The sequence below is a fragment of the Polypterus senegalus genome, chromosome 10 (genome assembly GCF_016835505.1).
Source record: "Polypterus senegalus isolate Bchr_013 chromosome 10, ASM1683550v1, whole genome shotgun sequence".
Taxonomy (NCBI): Eukaryota; Metazoa; Chordata; class Cladistia; order Polypteriformes; family Polypteridae; genus Polypterus; species Polypterus senegalus.
Window position 1 is genome coordinate 11471901 of NC_053163.1, and position 16444 is coordinate 11488344.

General features: G+C 38.1%; 1 protein-coding gene across 2 annotated transcripts in view; it reads left to right on the plus strand.

The window, feature by feature from the left end:
- LOC120536727 (transmembrane protein 184B-like) overlaps positions 1 to 16444 on the plus strand; it is a 57462-nt gene that overhangs the window by 34514 nt on the left and 6504 nt on the right. The window contains exons 3-9 of one of the 2 annotated variants that reach the window (XM_039765191.1): positions 687 to 852; positions 10176 to 10266; positions 10752 to 10827; positions 11409 to 11500; positions 12160 to 12329; positions 15316 to 15510; positions 16017 to 16037. In XM_039765191.1, coding sequence (XP_039621125.1) covers positions 687 to 852; positions 10176 to 10266; positions 10752 to 10827; positions 11409 to 11500; positions 12160 to 12329; positions 15316 to 15510; positions 16017 to 16037 — 811 coding nt within the window. The remainder of the gene's footprint in view (positions 1 to 686; positions 853 to 10175; positions 10267 to 10751; positions 10828 to 11408; positions 11501 to 12159; positions 12330 to 15315; positions 15511 to 16016; positions 16038 to 16444) is intronic. The other variant, XM_039765192.1, reaches the window with a different exon arrangement.

The following is a 16444-nucleotide window of genomic DNA, read 5'->3' on the forward strand; positions in this document are numbered from 1 at the left end:
GAGCCTTGTGTTCTTCCATCATTATGTGTTAAAATGTTTTAGGAGGTGTCATGTTACAGAGAGCCTTTCTAAAGCATTAATTGGTACAGGAGTGTTACATACAATGATTAGTGTTTCCCACCTGCTTCCATTGGCTCTTTTTTCAGCTTTTTATTGCAGCATGTGTACCTCTTGCTCTGATATGATTCTCTGGGCGGGGCACAGAGGTAACAAAGCAGAGTTGCTCTAGCAACAGGTGGCACCTGCTGGATCACTGACTTCAGAGGCAATGTTTCCTAGCAACATGCTGCTTTCTTTCACCGAAATGGGTGTGGTGCCTGAGAGACCAGTCACCCTGTGAATCATTCAGTTAAATTCCCACAAATGTAAAATAAATGCCATCTTGACATGCATTTCCAAATTATCCGGTCTTGGCCAACTTTGCAAAAAAAATGTATACGTTTTTCTGCACATGTGAGATTTTGTTTTCACTCAGTTGGAACTGCAGACGTCAAAGCCTCTGATTAGAGTCACAATAGATGTGCACCTTGGCAATTGTTGTTTAATGTAGTACAATCTTTATCTTCTTTCCTAACATTAGTTACTCAGTTTCAAAGGTGAATGCATCTATGTTCAGTTTGACCATCCTGTTTTGAGGAATTATTTGTGTGGCCGTCTTATGATCCTCCTGTACTTGTCTCCTGCAGATATACATGCACCTGCGCTACTACAGCTCCCCCAATGAGCAGCGTTACATTGTGAGGATCCTCTTCATTGTGCCTATCTACGCATTTGATTCCTGGCTTAGTTTACTATTCTTCACCAATGACCAGTACTATGTCTACTTTGACACAGTGAGGGACTGCTATGAGGGTAAGATGCTTGGGCGTCAAGGTGAACCAAAGATACCTCAAAGAAAAGTCTGTGTCTTGTTATATTAGCTGTATAATATATCCCTAAGGTTGGGACTATGATATGCAGCACCCATTCAGAGAATGTCTCTGCTTTTAATTGTGGTGCCATGACTGATATGGAAAAGTTTGTTTCTGTTTTTCTAAGTGTCAGTCTGTGAGAAGAGCTTTCAGACAGGCCATGCAAAGCATTTTCCATCAAGTAAATTTGTGTGATCTCTGTCTTCATCAGATTTTTGACTTTTTAGTATTCAGCTATATGAAAAAGTACAACCCATGAAATGGTATGTCTACACATGTTAAAGGAAAAGCAAGATTTAACCTATATCTAAACAGTGAATTTTAAAAGAAACAGTGAAAATTCTACTTTGCTGCAATTTTTTTTGTGAAAAATAAACAGAGATGCCTTTTTCATCTGTGAAAAATGTAAGCCCACCTTTACCTTTTGTAGCCATTATTTACCAGCCTCAGACATTGTTTGGGAGAATTTTTTTCTCACTCCTCAATGCACAGTTCTTTCAGTTATACAGTGGGATGCAAAAGTTTGGGTAACCTTGTTAATAGTCATTATTTTCCTGTATAAATCGTTGGTTGTTACGATAAAAAATGTCAGTTAAATATATCATATAGGAGACACACACAGTGATATTTGAGAAGTGAAATGAAGTTTATTGGATTTACAGAAAGTGTGCAATAATTGTTCAAACAAAATCAGGCAGGTGCATAAATTTGGGCACCACAAAAAATAAATGAAATCAATATTTAGTAGATCCGTCTTTTGCAGAAATTACATCCTCTAAACGCTTCCTGTAGGTTCCAATGAGAGTCTGGATTGTGGTTGAAGGTATTTTGGACCATTCCACTTGGATGGTCAGGTTTGATGGCTTCCGAGCATGGACAGCTCTCTTTAACTCACACCACAGATTTTCAATTATATTCAGGTCTGGGGACTGAGATGGCCATTCCAGAACGTTGTACTTGTTCCTCTGCATGAATGTCTTAGTGGATTTTGAGCAGTGTTTCAGGTCGTTGTCTTGTTGAAAGATCCAGCCCCGGCGCAGCTTCAGCTTTGTCACTGATTCCTGGACATTGATCTCCAGAATCTGCTGATACTGAGTGGGATCCATGTGTCCCTCAAATTTGACAAGATTCCACCACCATATTTTACTGTAGGTAGCAGGTGTTTTTCTTGGAATGCTGTGTTCTTTTTCCTCCATGCATAACGCCCCTTGTTATGCCCAAATAACTCAATTTTAGTTTCATCAGTCCACAGCACCTTATTCCAAAATGAAGCTGGCTCGTCCAATGTGCTTGAGCATACCTCGAGCGGCTCTGTTTGTGCTGTGGGCAGAGAAAAGGCTTCCTCTGCATCACTCTCGCATACAGCATCTCCTTGTGTAAAGTGCACCAAATGGTTGAACGATGCACAGTGACTCCATCTGCTGCAAGATGATGTTGTAGGTCTTTGGTGCTGGTTTGTGGGTTGACACTGACTGTTCTCACCATTCGTCGCTTCTGTCTATCCAAAATCTTTGTTGATCTGCCAATTCGAGCCTTAACTTGAACTGAGCCTGTGGTCTTCCATTTCCTCATTATGTTCCTAACTGTGGAAACAGACAGCTTAAATCTCTGGGACAGCTTTCTGTATCCTTCCCCTAAACCATGATGGTGAACAATCTTTGTCTTCAGGTCATTTGAGAGTTGTTTTGTGACCCCCATGTTGCTACTCTTCGAGAAAATTAAAGGAGGAGAGAAACTTACAATTGACCCCCTTAAATACTCTTTCTCATTATAGGATTCACCTGTGTATGTAGGTCAGGGGTCACTGAGCTTACCAAGCCAATTTGAGTTCCAATAATTAATTCTAAAAGTTTTGGAATCAATAAAATGACAACGGTGCCCAAATTTATGCACCTGCCTGATTTTGTTTAAACAATTATTGCACACTTTCTGTAAATCCAATAAACTTCATTTCACTTCTCAAATATCACTGTATGTGTCTCCTATATGATATATTTAACTGACATTTTTTATCGTAACAACCAACAATTTATACAGGAAAATAATGACTATTAACAAGGTTGCCCAAACTTTTGCATCCCACTGTATGATGTTTTGAGGGATGTCTTGCGTGCACAACCCATTTCAAATCGCCAAGCAGCATATCGATGGGTTACAGATCCAGGCTTTGGCTTGGCCAGTCTAGAACCCTCAATTTCTTTCTCTTCAGCCATTCATTGGCAGGTTTACTGGCCGTTTAGGATCATTGACATGTTGCAAGGTCCACTTTCGGCGCTGCTTCCATCTTCTGACAGATGGCTTCACATTATCCTCGATCACCTTCAGGTTTCTTGAAGATTTCTTGGTGAGTTCCAGGATTGTGAGCTACACTGCTCTGATGCAGCAAAACTGCCCCAAACCAGTATATTTCCCAAAACCATTTGGAACCAGGTTCTTCTAGTCAAATGCAGTCATTTTTGCTAAAATGTTTCCTGATTCTATGGTCAAATAGTTCCAGAAGTCCTGATCTTTGTCTAGGTGCTCATGTGCGAATTAGTCTTGGTCTTGTTGTTCTTTCTGGACAGCACTTGGTTTCTTCCTGGCACTTCTCCCACATGAATCAAATTTGGGCATTTGTTTTCTAATGGTAGATACATGCCCTTTGACATTAACAATAGCAAGAGCTACGTGTCGATGATGAAATTTTGGGTTCTTACAGACTTATTTCAGCATCTTGTATCCTACTCTTGGGCTAACTTGCTGGGAAGATCTGACTTGAACAAGCTGAGAATTGTTTGAAATCTTCTCAGTTCATAGATAATCCTGCAGACAGTGGAATGGTTTATTTCCATTTGTTTGACATTCTTTTTAAATTCCTTTTCAAATTCATATGTATCTATGGCTTATTTTTTGAAAGCATTAGAGAGCTTTTTCATTCTGGGCATAGTGATAACATAAACTTCAACAACAGAGAGTGAACCAAACTAAACATATGAGGTTTAAATAAGACTGGTTTGGGTAAGACCCTCTCTAATAATGTTATAATCATTTGCACCTGATATGGTGCATCTAATTCTAATTTTATGTATTTGAGGTAGTGATAAATATAGGGGTATACTTGCTTTTCCCACATGAAACATTTGCATTTTTGTCTACTTAGTTTATGCAATGGACTACAAAATGTAATTGTGGTATGATGATAGTTATATTACAGACTTTGTCTGTGTTGATGATATTTGTTCCCAAATCTCCTCCCTTCTCTGCACTGTACCATGTAATTCAACCAAATTTTTCTTTTCTTTCTCAAATTATAGCTGACATATTTGGAAACCCAACTACACAATAATCTTGTAGATTTTAATCATATCTGCTTTATTCAGAGTATTACCAAATGATTAGCGCATAATGATAACAGCTGCTCTGCCCAGCACTTCCAAACCACTGTGCTGGAGGGTGAGTGAGTAGTGTGTTTCAAAAGTGCTGCACACCACAGCTTAGAGGGAGCATAGGCTCTGATGATTTGTTGGTGAGAGTTTGTTACTAACCATCACTGCTGGACGGACCTACATGCATTACTCTCTGTCATTTTTGTATATTTACTGTGTACAACAAACTTTTAATCAAAACACAGGATCATAGGTGGAGAATGAAAGCCTGCTTTTGTTTGTTACTGTTGTTTACCAACTAATACAGGTATTCTACTAATGGTACTGTGAACAAACTGTGTTTCATGCACATATCTATTAAATACATTGTGTTAAATTACCTTCAGGCTATGTGCTTAAGGTGCATATGAAACAAATACATTTTGTGTTTAGACATGGGTCCCATACCCAAGATATCTCATTATGTTTATGCAAATATTCAAAAATTCCTAAAAATTCCTAAACCTGAAATACTTCTGGTCCCGGGCATTTCAGACTGGGATAGTCTTCCTGTACTGGAGTATGTGATTAAAATAAGAACCTTTTCAATTGTTTTATTAAAACTGCATGAGTGTGAGAACATCCTAAAGATAAACTGGTGTAAACATTTTAAAAAGACACAGAATAAAATCTATTTAGGGTTAGTTATTTATTTTAGGAATATTGGGAAGTGATTTGGTGTGTTGGTGAGCCAGTTTGTTAACTAATAAAGTCTGATGGAAATATATGGTTAATGGAAGAATTGGTCTGTTTCAGTCTCCTGATGGTAGCTTAATGATTCTGTCTAGGATAAGGGCTTGTCAATCCTGTCATCTTCCAGGGTGTCTCTTATTAATTTGTTTTTCCTCCTCTTTCGAACTCGGTGTTTCCAACATTTTTACAAAGTTGACCTGTTAGTTTCCAGCTAAGCAAAGGTTAATAGATCTAGCCACCACTTTGTCTTCCTTGCCTGTACCCTCTCTTTAACATCCTGTTGACACCTTTTAATCTGACAGGCCAACCCAACCATCCCCCTCAAAAACTCATTCCTGATGCCTTAAATTAGCCCTGGTTGGTGGAGAAAATGTTATCCTGTGCCTCCACATCTTAAAGCTTCGAAGTCATACTGTATGTACTGTGATAGAAAACAAATTATGTAGACACTGGAAAGCATTTTGCCTCTGGGAGGTCAAATAAGATGAATATAGAATCAGGAACCCGTTGCCTCTGTGGAACAGCCATGTGATCCGATCCTCGCAGGTTAGTGGAGACAGCTGTAAATCTTCTTCCTTCTTACAGATATTCTGCTAAATCTGAAGATACTGTCCGTCAGATTAAGGTTTAGTGGAGAGAAAAGCTGCAGCATAATCTGTGTACTCTAAGCCCTGTGGCAGCTGCAGAATCCTGTTTAGGCAGGTCTTGTTGAAACTCCAGGTTTTATCCTCATTCCCTTATTACCTAATTCCACACAAAAAAGGTTATACTGTGAAAATCAAATTTGGGAAAGAAATCGTTGTTTTCTAGTCATGTGTTTTTTTGTTTTTTTTAATCTATCTCTCTCTGTATCTTTCCTTATAACTCTGATGCATGTTTGTGTCTGTCAAGCTGATGTGTTTGTAATCAGTCAGTTATTAATCCGATTTTGTAAAGCTGTAATTGAATTTTGTCAAGGGGGGAAAAAGGGGGAAAAGCAGTGCACGACAACCACCTCTAAATTAACAGGAGCCCACAATTCTCTAGAGATCTGCTGTCATTGTGTAGAGTCAAGATCTAGGCCCCAGGCACACTTTCTCAATGTCAATATGGATCTTCTGGGATCAGTAAATGCAGCTCCCATAGAGTGAGAGATTAAAAAAAAAAAAACTTGCGTGCAACAGATAGGGATCGGGCAGTGTACATCCAGAGGCTGACCAGGCTGATTTTAATTAAGCATGATTGAGCCCCATGAACATATCATTTGTTCAGCTCTTTTTTTTTTTTAATTTGAATGTGTCCTGTTATTTTAAAAGATGTAAACAGGCTTGGTAAGTGATTTCATTTGATCAACTATACAGTAGTCCTCTTTCCATGTCAAACTCAAAATAATTACAGGGCCCTTGCAGAGAAGATTAATTTGCCATGCTTGTGGCTTTTGAGGCCTTATAACACAATGTCTACAAGTGTAAAATTCCCATCATATATGGCAGGCCATGGCCAGGATTAAACACTCCTTAATGTGTAAACAGGCAGTGTGATGCTGTGACAAATGAACAAGACTTGAAACATAAAGTTACCAGTTGTCACCTTTTAGCATGTGTAACAAATCAGACAAAACAAGACAAAGGTTTGGGTTCTCCCACAATTCCCCATACCCGCCCGTTTATCATAAAGACTGCTATGAAGCAAATGGCGATTATACCGAGTTGTCTCAAAAGACTGAGTTCAAAACAGGACTGCTGAGTTTGGAATGCTGAAGGTTTTTATAGCTGGGAGGAAAGAAGAGGCAGTTCTTTGGAGCAGTAGCAGGAAGTGACATCAATACAATACAATACAGTTTATTTTTGTATAGCCCAAAATCACACAGGAAGTGCCGCAATGGGCTTTAACAGGCCCTGCCTTTTGACAGCCCCCCAGCCTTGACTCTCTGAGAAGACAAGGAAAAACTCCCAATAAAAACCTTGTAGGGAAAATGGAAGAAACCTCGGGAAAGGCAGTTCAAAGAGAGACCCCTTTCCAGGTAGGTTGGGCGTGCAGTGGGTGTCAAAAGTAGGGGGTCAATACAATACAATATACAGAACAGAACAATTCCTTAAGACAGCATAATAATAAAAATTTTAGAAGTACGGTTTAACAGTAGCTGATATGACATACTGTAATTAGGTTTGGATATTTTTAGAGTCCTGGAGACCTCATCCATCTAGCTGCCTCCCCATTTGGCCATGCCACGGCTGAAACGGCTCGATGAAAGGACCCCTCTTTCCCATGATTCCTGTGATCCTCCATCAGGGATGACTTTACCATAGGCAGGCAAACAACTTGGCAGGTTGGCCGTGGCACCAATTGCCACATTTGGGTACCGAGAAAAGAAACAGAATAGGTGAGGGTTAGTATTCAAATATAATTATCATGTTACTTATGTTCTAGTGCTAATGACTAACAACAGAGATGCAGTATGTACAGTTAATCAGCAGCTCTAGTCAGGATCATCAGGATCAGGGTTGTGACCGGCGGTTTTATCTTTGGAGGAACTGGTGAGCAGATTATGCAGGTTTTGTGGTTCTGTAGGGAGAGGAAAAAAGACATTAGTACACTCTGCCAACCCCCTATCTGGCCTAGTATGTTTGATTAAGCCCCTTGTCTGCCTCCTCTGTGCGCTTGTATGATGCATGTTATTTAACCTTCCCATGATTCAACTGTAAAAAAAAAAAAAAAAAATTGTAAACACTTTAAATGTATACTGGTCTAGCGGAATTAAGCCTTAAGCCAAGAATTGCTTCCTTAAGGAAGGAGCTGAGATAGTGGGACAGCTTAGCTATTAGGTAAACAAACCGGAATGATGGACTGAATGGTTTCCTCTCGTTTTTCCAATTTTTTGTTTCTTATGAATTAAGTTGAATCTTGTGAGTTGTCCTGGATAAATGGAATCAACCAAATACAATAATAAGTCTAAATTAGTGTAGCCTACCTAGTTTAGTGTGTTCATTACTTAATGAGGTAAAAGTATATAATAAATAAGAATAGTTGCATGGAATATTTGAAATATTGAAATGTATGATTCAATTTAAACGTTTAAATTCTAAATAATCTAAATTATAATGGAAATTTGTCATTTACCTCCTCATCGCTCTGTAGAAAGCTAGATCCCCAGTAAACGTTTACAAATCAAAAATAACTTCGTGTTCATAGTCACTGAACTTGAAATTATCTAAAAATGTACCCCACATGGTTGTGTTTGAAACGTGTCATTTATAACATTATGGAGGTGGCTATTAGAGCGTTTGTACCATAGGGAAAAAGCCAAATATCAGAAATATCATATTTGTGATTAGCAACCAAGAAACAACATGAAACAGCTCTCCACATGGCTGCATGTGTGAAAGGTGTAACTTTGATTCCTCATATCCCATTAGGTATTAAACACACACAACCTCAAGTTCTAATCATGTTTATTGCAGACATCTATTGGTTTCCCTTTTATCATAAATGTGTAATTGTCTGCACAAAATATGGTTATAAAATGGCTTAAACGTTAAGATTTTTGGGGTCTAGAATGCCAAAAATGGTTTGAAACCTAGAAACACTAAATTAATTCATAATTCTTTTGAGCACAATAAAGTAAGCTTGGAAAAAGACCTGTTTTATAGTATGGTGGCCATACTGATAGCACTGTGCAAATGATAAATTGTTTGAGGAGGCTGTACATTGTGGCTAGTTAGTTGTATGGAGAGCCGATGTACAGTAATTAGATTTACACTGTCTATTTTCTTTTTAATTCTTTGATTGTCATTGGTTTTTAAATGAAGGGACAACTGGGGGGTGGGTAGCAGCACAAAGTGGTGAAAGAGGAACATCTGCTGCTTAAATGCATGCTTCACTGTTCACGATGGCCTGCAGGCTAACAAGCATAGCAAGCTGAGAATAATGGTCTAAGTGCACGCACTGTAGGAAGCAGATTGTCAGCACATTTCAACAGCAGCATATGTCATGTTGACACAGTGGCTATATAGCAAAATGGAGGTTTGGAGAGGCAGCAGTTCCTGTTCGTCTGGCTGTCTGCTACTTTGAGTGTGAACAATGGTTAAATTGTTGTTGGCCGATCTTTGTAGTGTGCCTTTCACAACAAGCATCAACACAGTGTGCTTCACTAGGAAATGAACCAAGACAGCAATATAATGCAGTGCTTTCCCATATTTTACTTGGAGTCAAATGAAATGTTAAAATTAGTTATTACTGATTGAAATATTGAGTTGTCCCCAATACAAACAGATATGGTAATATTAGGTAACCTGTGCATAAAAGTGACAGGCCCGTTACCTCTTAACTTATTATAAGCAAGACCCTAAATTTATAAGGTGACGTTTTTCCTAAACTTAAGTATGTTAAAAATGTATTTATCAATTGTTATATTGTTAATGTCTTTAATTGGTTTAACAGCTGCATAAGAAACATAGCCTGTGGCCCTTAAATGTGTGGCCATTGTTATGGGGTAAGAAATCCTAGTATTCTTTAAGGTTTAAAGTATTCTTTAAGTTTTGAGCTGCCTAATTTTAATTAAACTTGGACCAGGAGACTTTAAAACTAAGCTAACATTGGTAACACCATTTTCATTCACTGGTCTTGTTTTCAAAGCCAGTAGACATCTATTATTTAACATGGCTGCTTTAGTTAGTTTTGATTATTCAGTAAGCATTGAATCCTATAGGGAACACCATTGTCTGCTTCAATGTGACATTTATTTCTTTATCTCCTCTTTTTTTCCTTTTTTCTTCAAATACGTCATTTGTAGCTTAAAGGTCAGACAGAAATCGGTGGTGAAGCCTAACTTTTTAGGTACACAAAAGCCCTAACACTTGATTATGTACTTGCTTAATTATTAGGCCACACTGCCACTGCTATACCCAGCAACAGTTGTTATCAGCCAAAGCTTTTATCTAAACTGAGCCTTGAGTGATATGTGCACGGTAATTTTTTTGCAGTCTTACAGTGAGTCATAATAGGGACTAAGCAAACACGGCTGCCACTAGGCCAATGGGTTTTTGTAAACATTTCTGAGCTCACATTTTGATATTGAATCTAATTCTTCTTAAGTAAGAATGCAACTGGAATTTCCTACTTACTGATCTGAATTCTTCACTCTCATAACACTCTCTCACTTTCTTTCTCTCTCTCTCTCTCTCTGTAGCATTTGTCATCTACAATTTCCTGAGCCTATGCTACGAGTTCCTTGGAGGAGAAAGCTCCATCATGTCAGAAATCCGAGGAAAGCCCATTGAGTAAGCAACTGTGCCAAAGTCTGATGCGCTTTGTGCATTATTCCCTCAGTATGAAAATGAAGAATGGGAGACTGGGAGGCCATTTTCATTACAATAATGTACAAATTGGTTTCTTTCTGGCAAAAGAAAATAGTACAAAATTAATTTTAAAAAAGTCCCTCTAAGTCTCATTTTTTCAAAAGTAAAATACTTCATTATATGTTGATGCATTTTTATTTGGCAAGCTTTGAATTTTGAACTGTAAAACATTAAAGTTACAGATTTTGAATGATTTGTGTAAATTGGAGTTTATGTACAGTATGCTGTTTTGCCTTAAACACATTTACATGCACATAGATAAAAGCATAATAAATAATATGGAGATTGAAGGAAAAAGTGATGTAGAAAGTCTGGACAAGTTAGAAATCTTGATAATTTTCTTTAAGCAACCCTGCAGTTAGTTCAGATGTTAATGCTTTCTCTAACCTATCCTTTTTTATTTACAGGTCCAGTTGCATGTATGGAACATGCTGTTTGTGGGGCAAGACCTACTCAATTGGGTTTCTACGCTTCTGCAAACAGGTGAGCAGCAGCACACGACTACTAAAGCGGCATATTTGTCCTGTGGGGCTTTTGGAGTATGTCTGTGGGCAAATCAACTTAACAAAAGTAATAAAAAGTTCTTCATAAATATAACGCAACCATACATGGTGCTTTAAGAACCACAAATAAAGGTAATATAAAACAAAATAGTGAAACATGACCAAATTTCATGACTATTCCTCTACAAATGCACTCTATGAAAATCCTAGTTTACTGAAATGCTGTGTTTGAGAATTAAATTGTAATTCTTCATTTATTTTTAAAATTAATTTAGCTAATTTAAAGATGTAATTCAGAAATACAGAGCACAGCCATTGGGGCATGATTCCTGTTTTAGTTATTAGATATTTCTCACAGTTTGCAAACTAAAAACTTTTTTTTTGTTTGTTTTTTAAGAATGCTGCAAAAGTATAGGTCTTCCCATAGGTGTGCTGGTTTTGCTTTTTCCCCACAGTGGCATACAGACCATCTGTCTTGAAACTTTGCTGTTGTGTTGGAACTTTGCTGTTCTGTTGGCTGTCGCTTGTCCCTGAGGTTCTTTGTTTTTTCCACCCTCTTAGGCCACACTGCAGTTCTGTGTTGTCAAACCCCTGATGGCAATGATTACTGTGATTCTGCAGGCATTTGGGAAGTACAGAGATGGAGACTTCAAGTAAGTGGCACTTCCATTGTTGTGAAAAGCTGAGCATCTCTGGTTGGTCATTTTATTTTTTTGTTGTTCTTATGGTGTTCATGGTGAAAATAAAGGGTTGTATTGGCTTGGTAGTTGATATTTATAATCCTAGTCATTCCAGATCTGGTGAACCATCTGTGTGGAGTTTCTCTGCCTGTCTATTCCATTCTCACAAAATGGAGGTCTATGCCACATTTTATGATTTAAATTAGTTTATTCTTAAGTATTAACAAACATAATAGTATTAATATGTTCATATATGGTATTCAGTTTTAGTTCAGTTGGTATGGTATTCAGTTGCATTCAGTTTTAGTATGAATGTTTTTCAAATTGTTTACATGATAAGTATTCATTAAAGGAATACTCATATGATGTAACTGTTTTTTCTAGCACAATTATGTCATTTTTTACATTACTGACAACCTACTTCTTGGACCCTTTGGAAATGTTTCAATTGAAATCCTAGTTTGTGTGTGACTGTTCAGGGCTTTCCTGGTATTTCACTTTCTAAATATTAAGCACATACTGTGTATACAATTTCCAGAAATACAGGTCATAAGAATTCTGGCATATTAGTCTCTCATCATAGCTTCCTGGATAGTGGGAAGGGTGCCAACTTGTCTGACTTTCTCTTCTAGCGTGGCCAGTGGATACCTCTATATCACCATCATTTACAACATCTCAGTCAGTCTTGCACTGTATGCCCTGTTCCTGTTCTACTTCGCTACACGAGAGCTGCTTAGCTCATACAGTCCAGTGCTCAAGTTCTTCATGGTCAAATCAGTCATTTTCCTCTCCTTCTGGCAAGGTGAGTAGCACATAGAGATTATTTCTATCACCACTAACAGTGTCTGATTTTTTTTTTTTTTTTGCACACAATTGTTTAACATTGTTTTCTTCAATAGTCTCCTCCACGTTACTGTTTTCAGCCAGGAATTTGTGTGTATTTATTTGAACATCCTTTCCACAGATTGTGACTATAGAACTGGGATCCTGGGGTCCTGGGGCCCACAGTGGCTGCAGGTTTTTGTTCCAACCCAGTTGCCTTGCCCTTATTGCTCAAGTAATACTTCTGCTTCACTTTAGTTGTCTCACTCCTTAAGATTTTGAACCTTTATTGCTTATTTTAGTCTTAAACAGCTGTATTCTTGGTTTTTAATTGCTCCTTATTATCAATAACATGCAAATGACAAAAAAGGCCAGCATTTCTCTGTTTAGCTTGTTACCATTTACACCTGTGTGTATTTATCATGCACTCTTGGGTTTAAATAAATACTGTACTTGGAAGGAAAGTGAAGATAAAAAAGTGAAGGACTAAGAATTACTCGTCCATTTTAGCCTTCAAATAATTTGGATGATATCCTTAGAATGGGCAAGAAAATTTAGGATAGGAGAATTACCTGACATAGCAGAGTTAAAGCACCACCAAGCCATGAAATTAAATTATTGGCAAGAATTGCTTTCTAATTAAGCAACCAGATTAGAACAAAAACCTGCAGCCACTGTGGCCCTCCAAGCCTGTGATTGAGGACTCCTGCTTTAGAAGGACGCAGGGCCTATGCGCTTCAGTGATGCTTTAATGTATCATTTTGAAATCACTGTGTTTTGGCTTTGGCTAGTTTAATTTAAAAATGGGGGTAGATTCATGGATGGGACTAGGCATTGGTCAGGGAAACTTGGTCTTTGGACAGGAGCCGTTATTTCTCTGGTGGTGAAGATGTAAGAACTCATGAAATTGAAACATACTGGTTAAATAATAGACTCACCCCAAGAAGCAATACTTCTTTGACCAGACTTCTTGATTGACTGTGGATAATCTCCATTCTTCTCATTCCTGGAATTTACTCAAGGCAGAGGCTGTGGCAGATGTACTCGTAAGCCCCTGGCTGCACGTTGTGTATCTGGAGTTTGTACCACTGGATGAAGATTGCCTCAGTATTACTTTGATTTTCCAAAAAAGTCTTTGACTGTGTGCACTTAATGATTATCTAGAGTGTTCAGCCTTTTTTTTTTTTTGAAAGAGAGTAAATTTGTTGGTGAACATGTGCTGCCTATCGACTCTTTAGTCCTACATAGGAGATTTCCAAACTTAGATGGAAAATTACAGAGAGAGCCAAAGGGTCATGGTTGATGAGTAGGGATTTTGATGATTAATCTTAATGACTATAATTATTAATTTATACTATTTGCATTGGAAAATGTAATTGTCTTGCTGCATTTTAATGCCTGGCATTGGCTTCCTTTTAGACATATTGTTTATTTAAATAGACACATGAGGGCAGTATTTAGGCTACACATCAGATCATTTTTCGTCCATAAAGAAAAATGTCTTCATTATAAATATAGTGAATTAAATAGTTTAGTTTGGAAGAATTTCGAGTAAAAGTTTGAAAAATTTGCTGATAACTGTCATGCTGTGGTGAAATATAGAAGCACTAAATTTAAAATGCATTACTATATGCAAAACAAGCATGCCATTTGTGAGGTTTCCTTGCAGCTAGGTTTTGTTTCAGCAGCACTACCCAGAAAAGAACTGATTAACATCGGTCAAATCACACACATGGCATGTAAAGTGATTGAACTAGAAATGTTTCCGGACACTGTGGTTGACAGTAAGGATTTTTGGCAGCTAATCAGTTATCTTGAGCCAAAGTTAATTACAGGCAATATCACCAACTGTACAGGAAAGCATTTGACCAAGAAGGAACAAATACTGAAAACCCATCTAGTTTCTGCAAAGCATGCTGCTAGTTTTAAGCTGGCAGAAGACCGATGGTGTGTGTACCGGTCAGTCCTGGTTGACCTCACAGATATTAAGGAATGGAATGGCTGGCAGATGCTTCCTTTTAAGGTTATGTTCAACTCTTACTGCCAAATGAGTTACTAGTGAGTCTGTTGACTGGGAATCTTAATGGTCCATTTTCAAGAGTTCACTAGTGCAGACATCTGCAGAAACTTGTGGGTGAAAGGTGGTCCTATAACTTATTAGCAGACGAAAGTGATGAGTAAAGTGGTTTTCATTAAAGGTAGAGGCCACCCATGAAAGGTTAGCAGGAGTGTCCTTAAATTTGTGGTACCAGTCAGCCAAGATAGCAGCAGCTTCAACAGGAAAAGAAGAAAAACCACACAAAGGAAAAACATTTCATGCCCTTGGAGAATAACTTGTGTAAAACCTCAAAGGGCCTCTAGCAAATCATTCAATGACACATAAGAGGTAGTTGGCTCATAGTCCTCATTTACGCTATTCTGTACTAACCTAGAGAAACTTTGGTCTCAACTATGTATAGAGTTGAACAGAGAACTACAAGGAGACAGTTCCAAGAGCTTTTATTAGGACTGGGTCAACTTCTGTGGCTGAGGCCATTGCTCTTATTAGATGACCACCTGAGTAGCTTTTCACTGTGTGGCTGAAATTTAGCCAGAAATGCCCAACACATTTGATATTAAGTGGTATATTAACTTTATTGTGATTTCCTGCCCTAATATTCCAAAATGAGGCCAAGCCTCCAAAAATATATGTCCAGGCTTGTTGAAGTCTAGTTTTCAAAATTGTTTCTCCCCCAAACATTAAGTAGGCTGTGGCCTACACAGGAAAAACTACAAAAACAATCCTTAATTGTTAATATTTGGTATGGAAGACAACTCACAAAGCAAATCTGGAGACCCTGAGTCTCTTGTTGGGGTTTGCAGACTCTTGTCAATGATGAATTCTGTACTCTGCTGCACGGGTGCATGAAGTGCAGGACCTTACCATTCAAAGAAGACTAATTCATTTCACTTTCTTTTTTCTGCAGGAATGCTTCTTGCCATTCTGGAGAAATGTGGTGCCATTCCCAAAATCAGCTCTGCTGAGGTATCAGTTGGTGAAGGTACTGTTGCTGCTGGATACCAGAACTTCATAATCTGCATTGAGATGTTCTTTGCTGCCATTGCCCTGCGTTATGCTTTCACATACAAAGTATATGTAGACAAAAGGCTTGATGCTCACGGTAAGACCCTTTATCCTTTTATTCTACAAACAGCATTCAAACAGCTATTTTCTTCACTAGCCCATTCCTTTATTTTTTTGCATAAAACGTTATGCAATGAATGTCAGCACTGACTTTATAAATACAACAACAGCATGGCTTCAGTGACCTTGTACAGTGTAGAAATGTGCTTTCATGTGAAACTGAACTCCACCAAGGGAGAAGATTACCACCCTGTAAGTTAAACTACAAACAAAATGGCAACTGCTCCTTAACCCGATCACTTGTGGCTATTTTTATCCGTCACACTGAACAGAAGAGAAGACAGCTGTTCACTTGACTGCTGTCTGTTAGTGTCCCATCTGTCTGCCTAAAAAAAGTGAAGGCACCAGGCCATACAGATGATATAATTTTTTATTCCATTTTTGAAGTATGTGACTAACCTTACTCTACTTGTTTCTGCTTCTGTCTCCTACCCCCTCTCTCTCTTTTTTTCTCATTCTGCTGCTCTGTTCACAATGGCACAGTCCCTACTTATGGGCCCTATGGTAGGTCTTGTCTGCTCTTATTCTTTTGCTAAAGTGTGCTTTTGTAGACTAACTACCATCCATTAACTCTGCTAATACAGGATGGTTCTTTGTGTGCATCATTCAGCCAATGCTTTAAAGATTATTTTCTATGCAGTGAAAAACATGTCTCATTTAATGTTTCCGTAATGACATCTAGCGGAAAAAATAAATGTCATATTTCTTAGACAGATTAGAAGTATAACCACATTGTTTATCAATATAGCAAAATCTAGGCAAGGAAATTCTGTAGTGGTAGGACAGTTATGGTTGTAATTTTAATTTTTTAGGCCTGTAGTAAATTTAAGCAACGCTTAGCCAAGTTCACTTGCAGCAGAAATTGTCAGCCATTTTAAGCAGACAAAATGCATATCGGCATGCTCATGCTG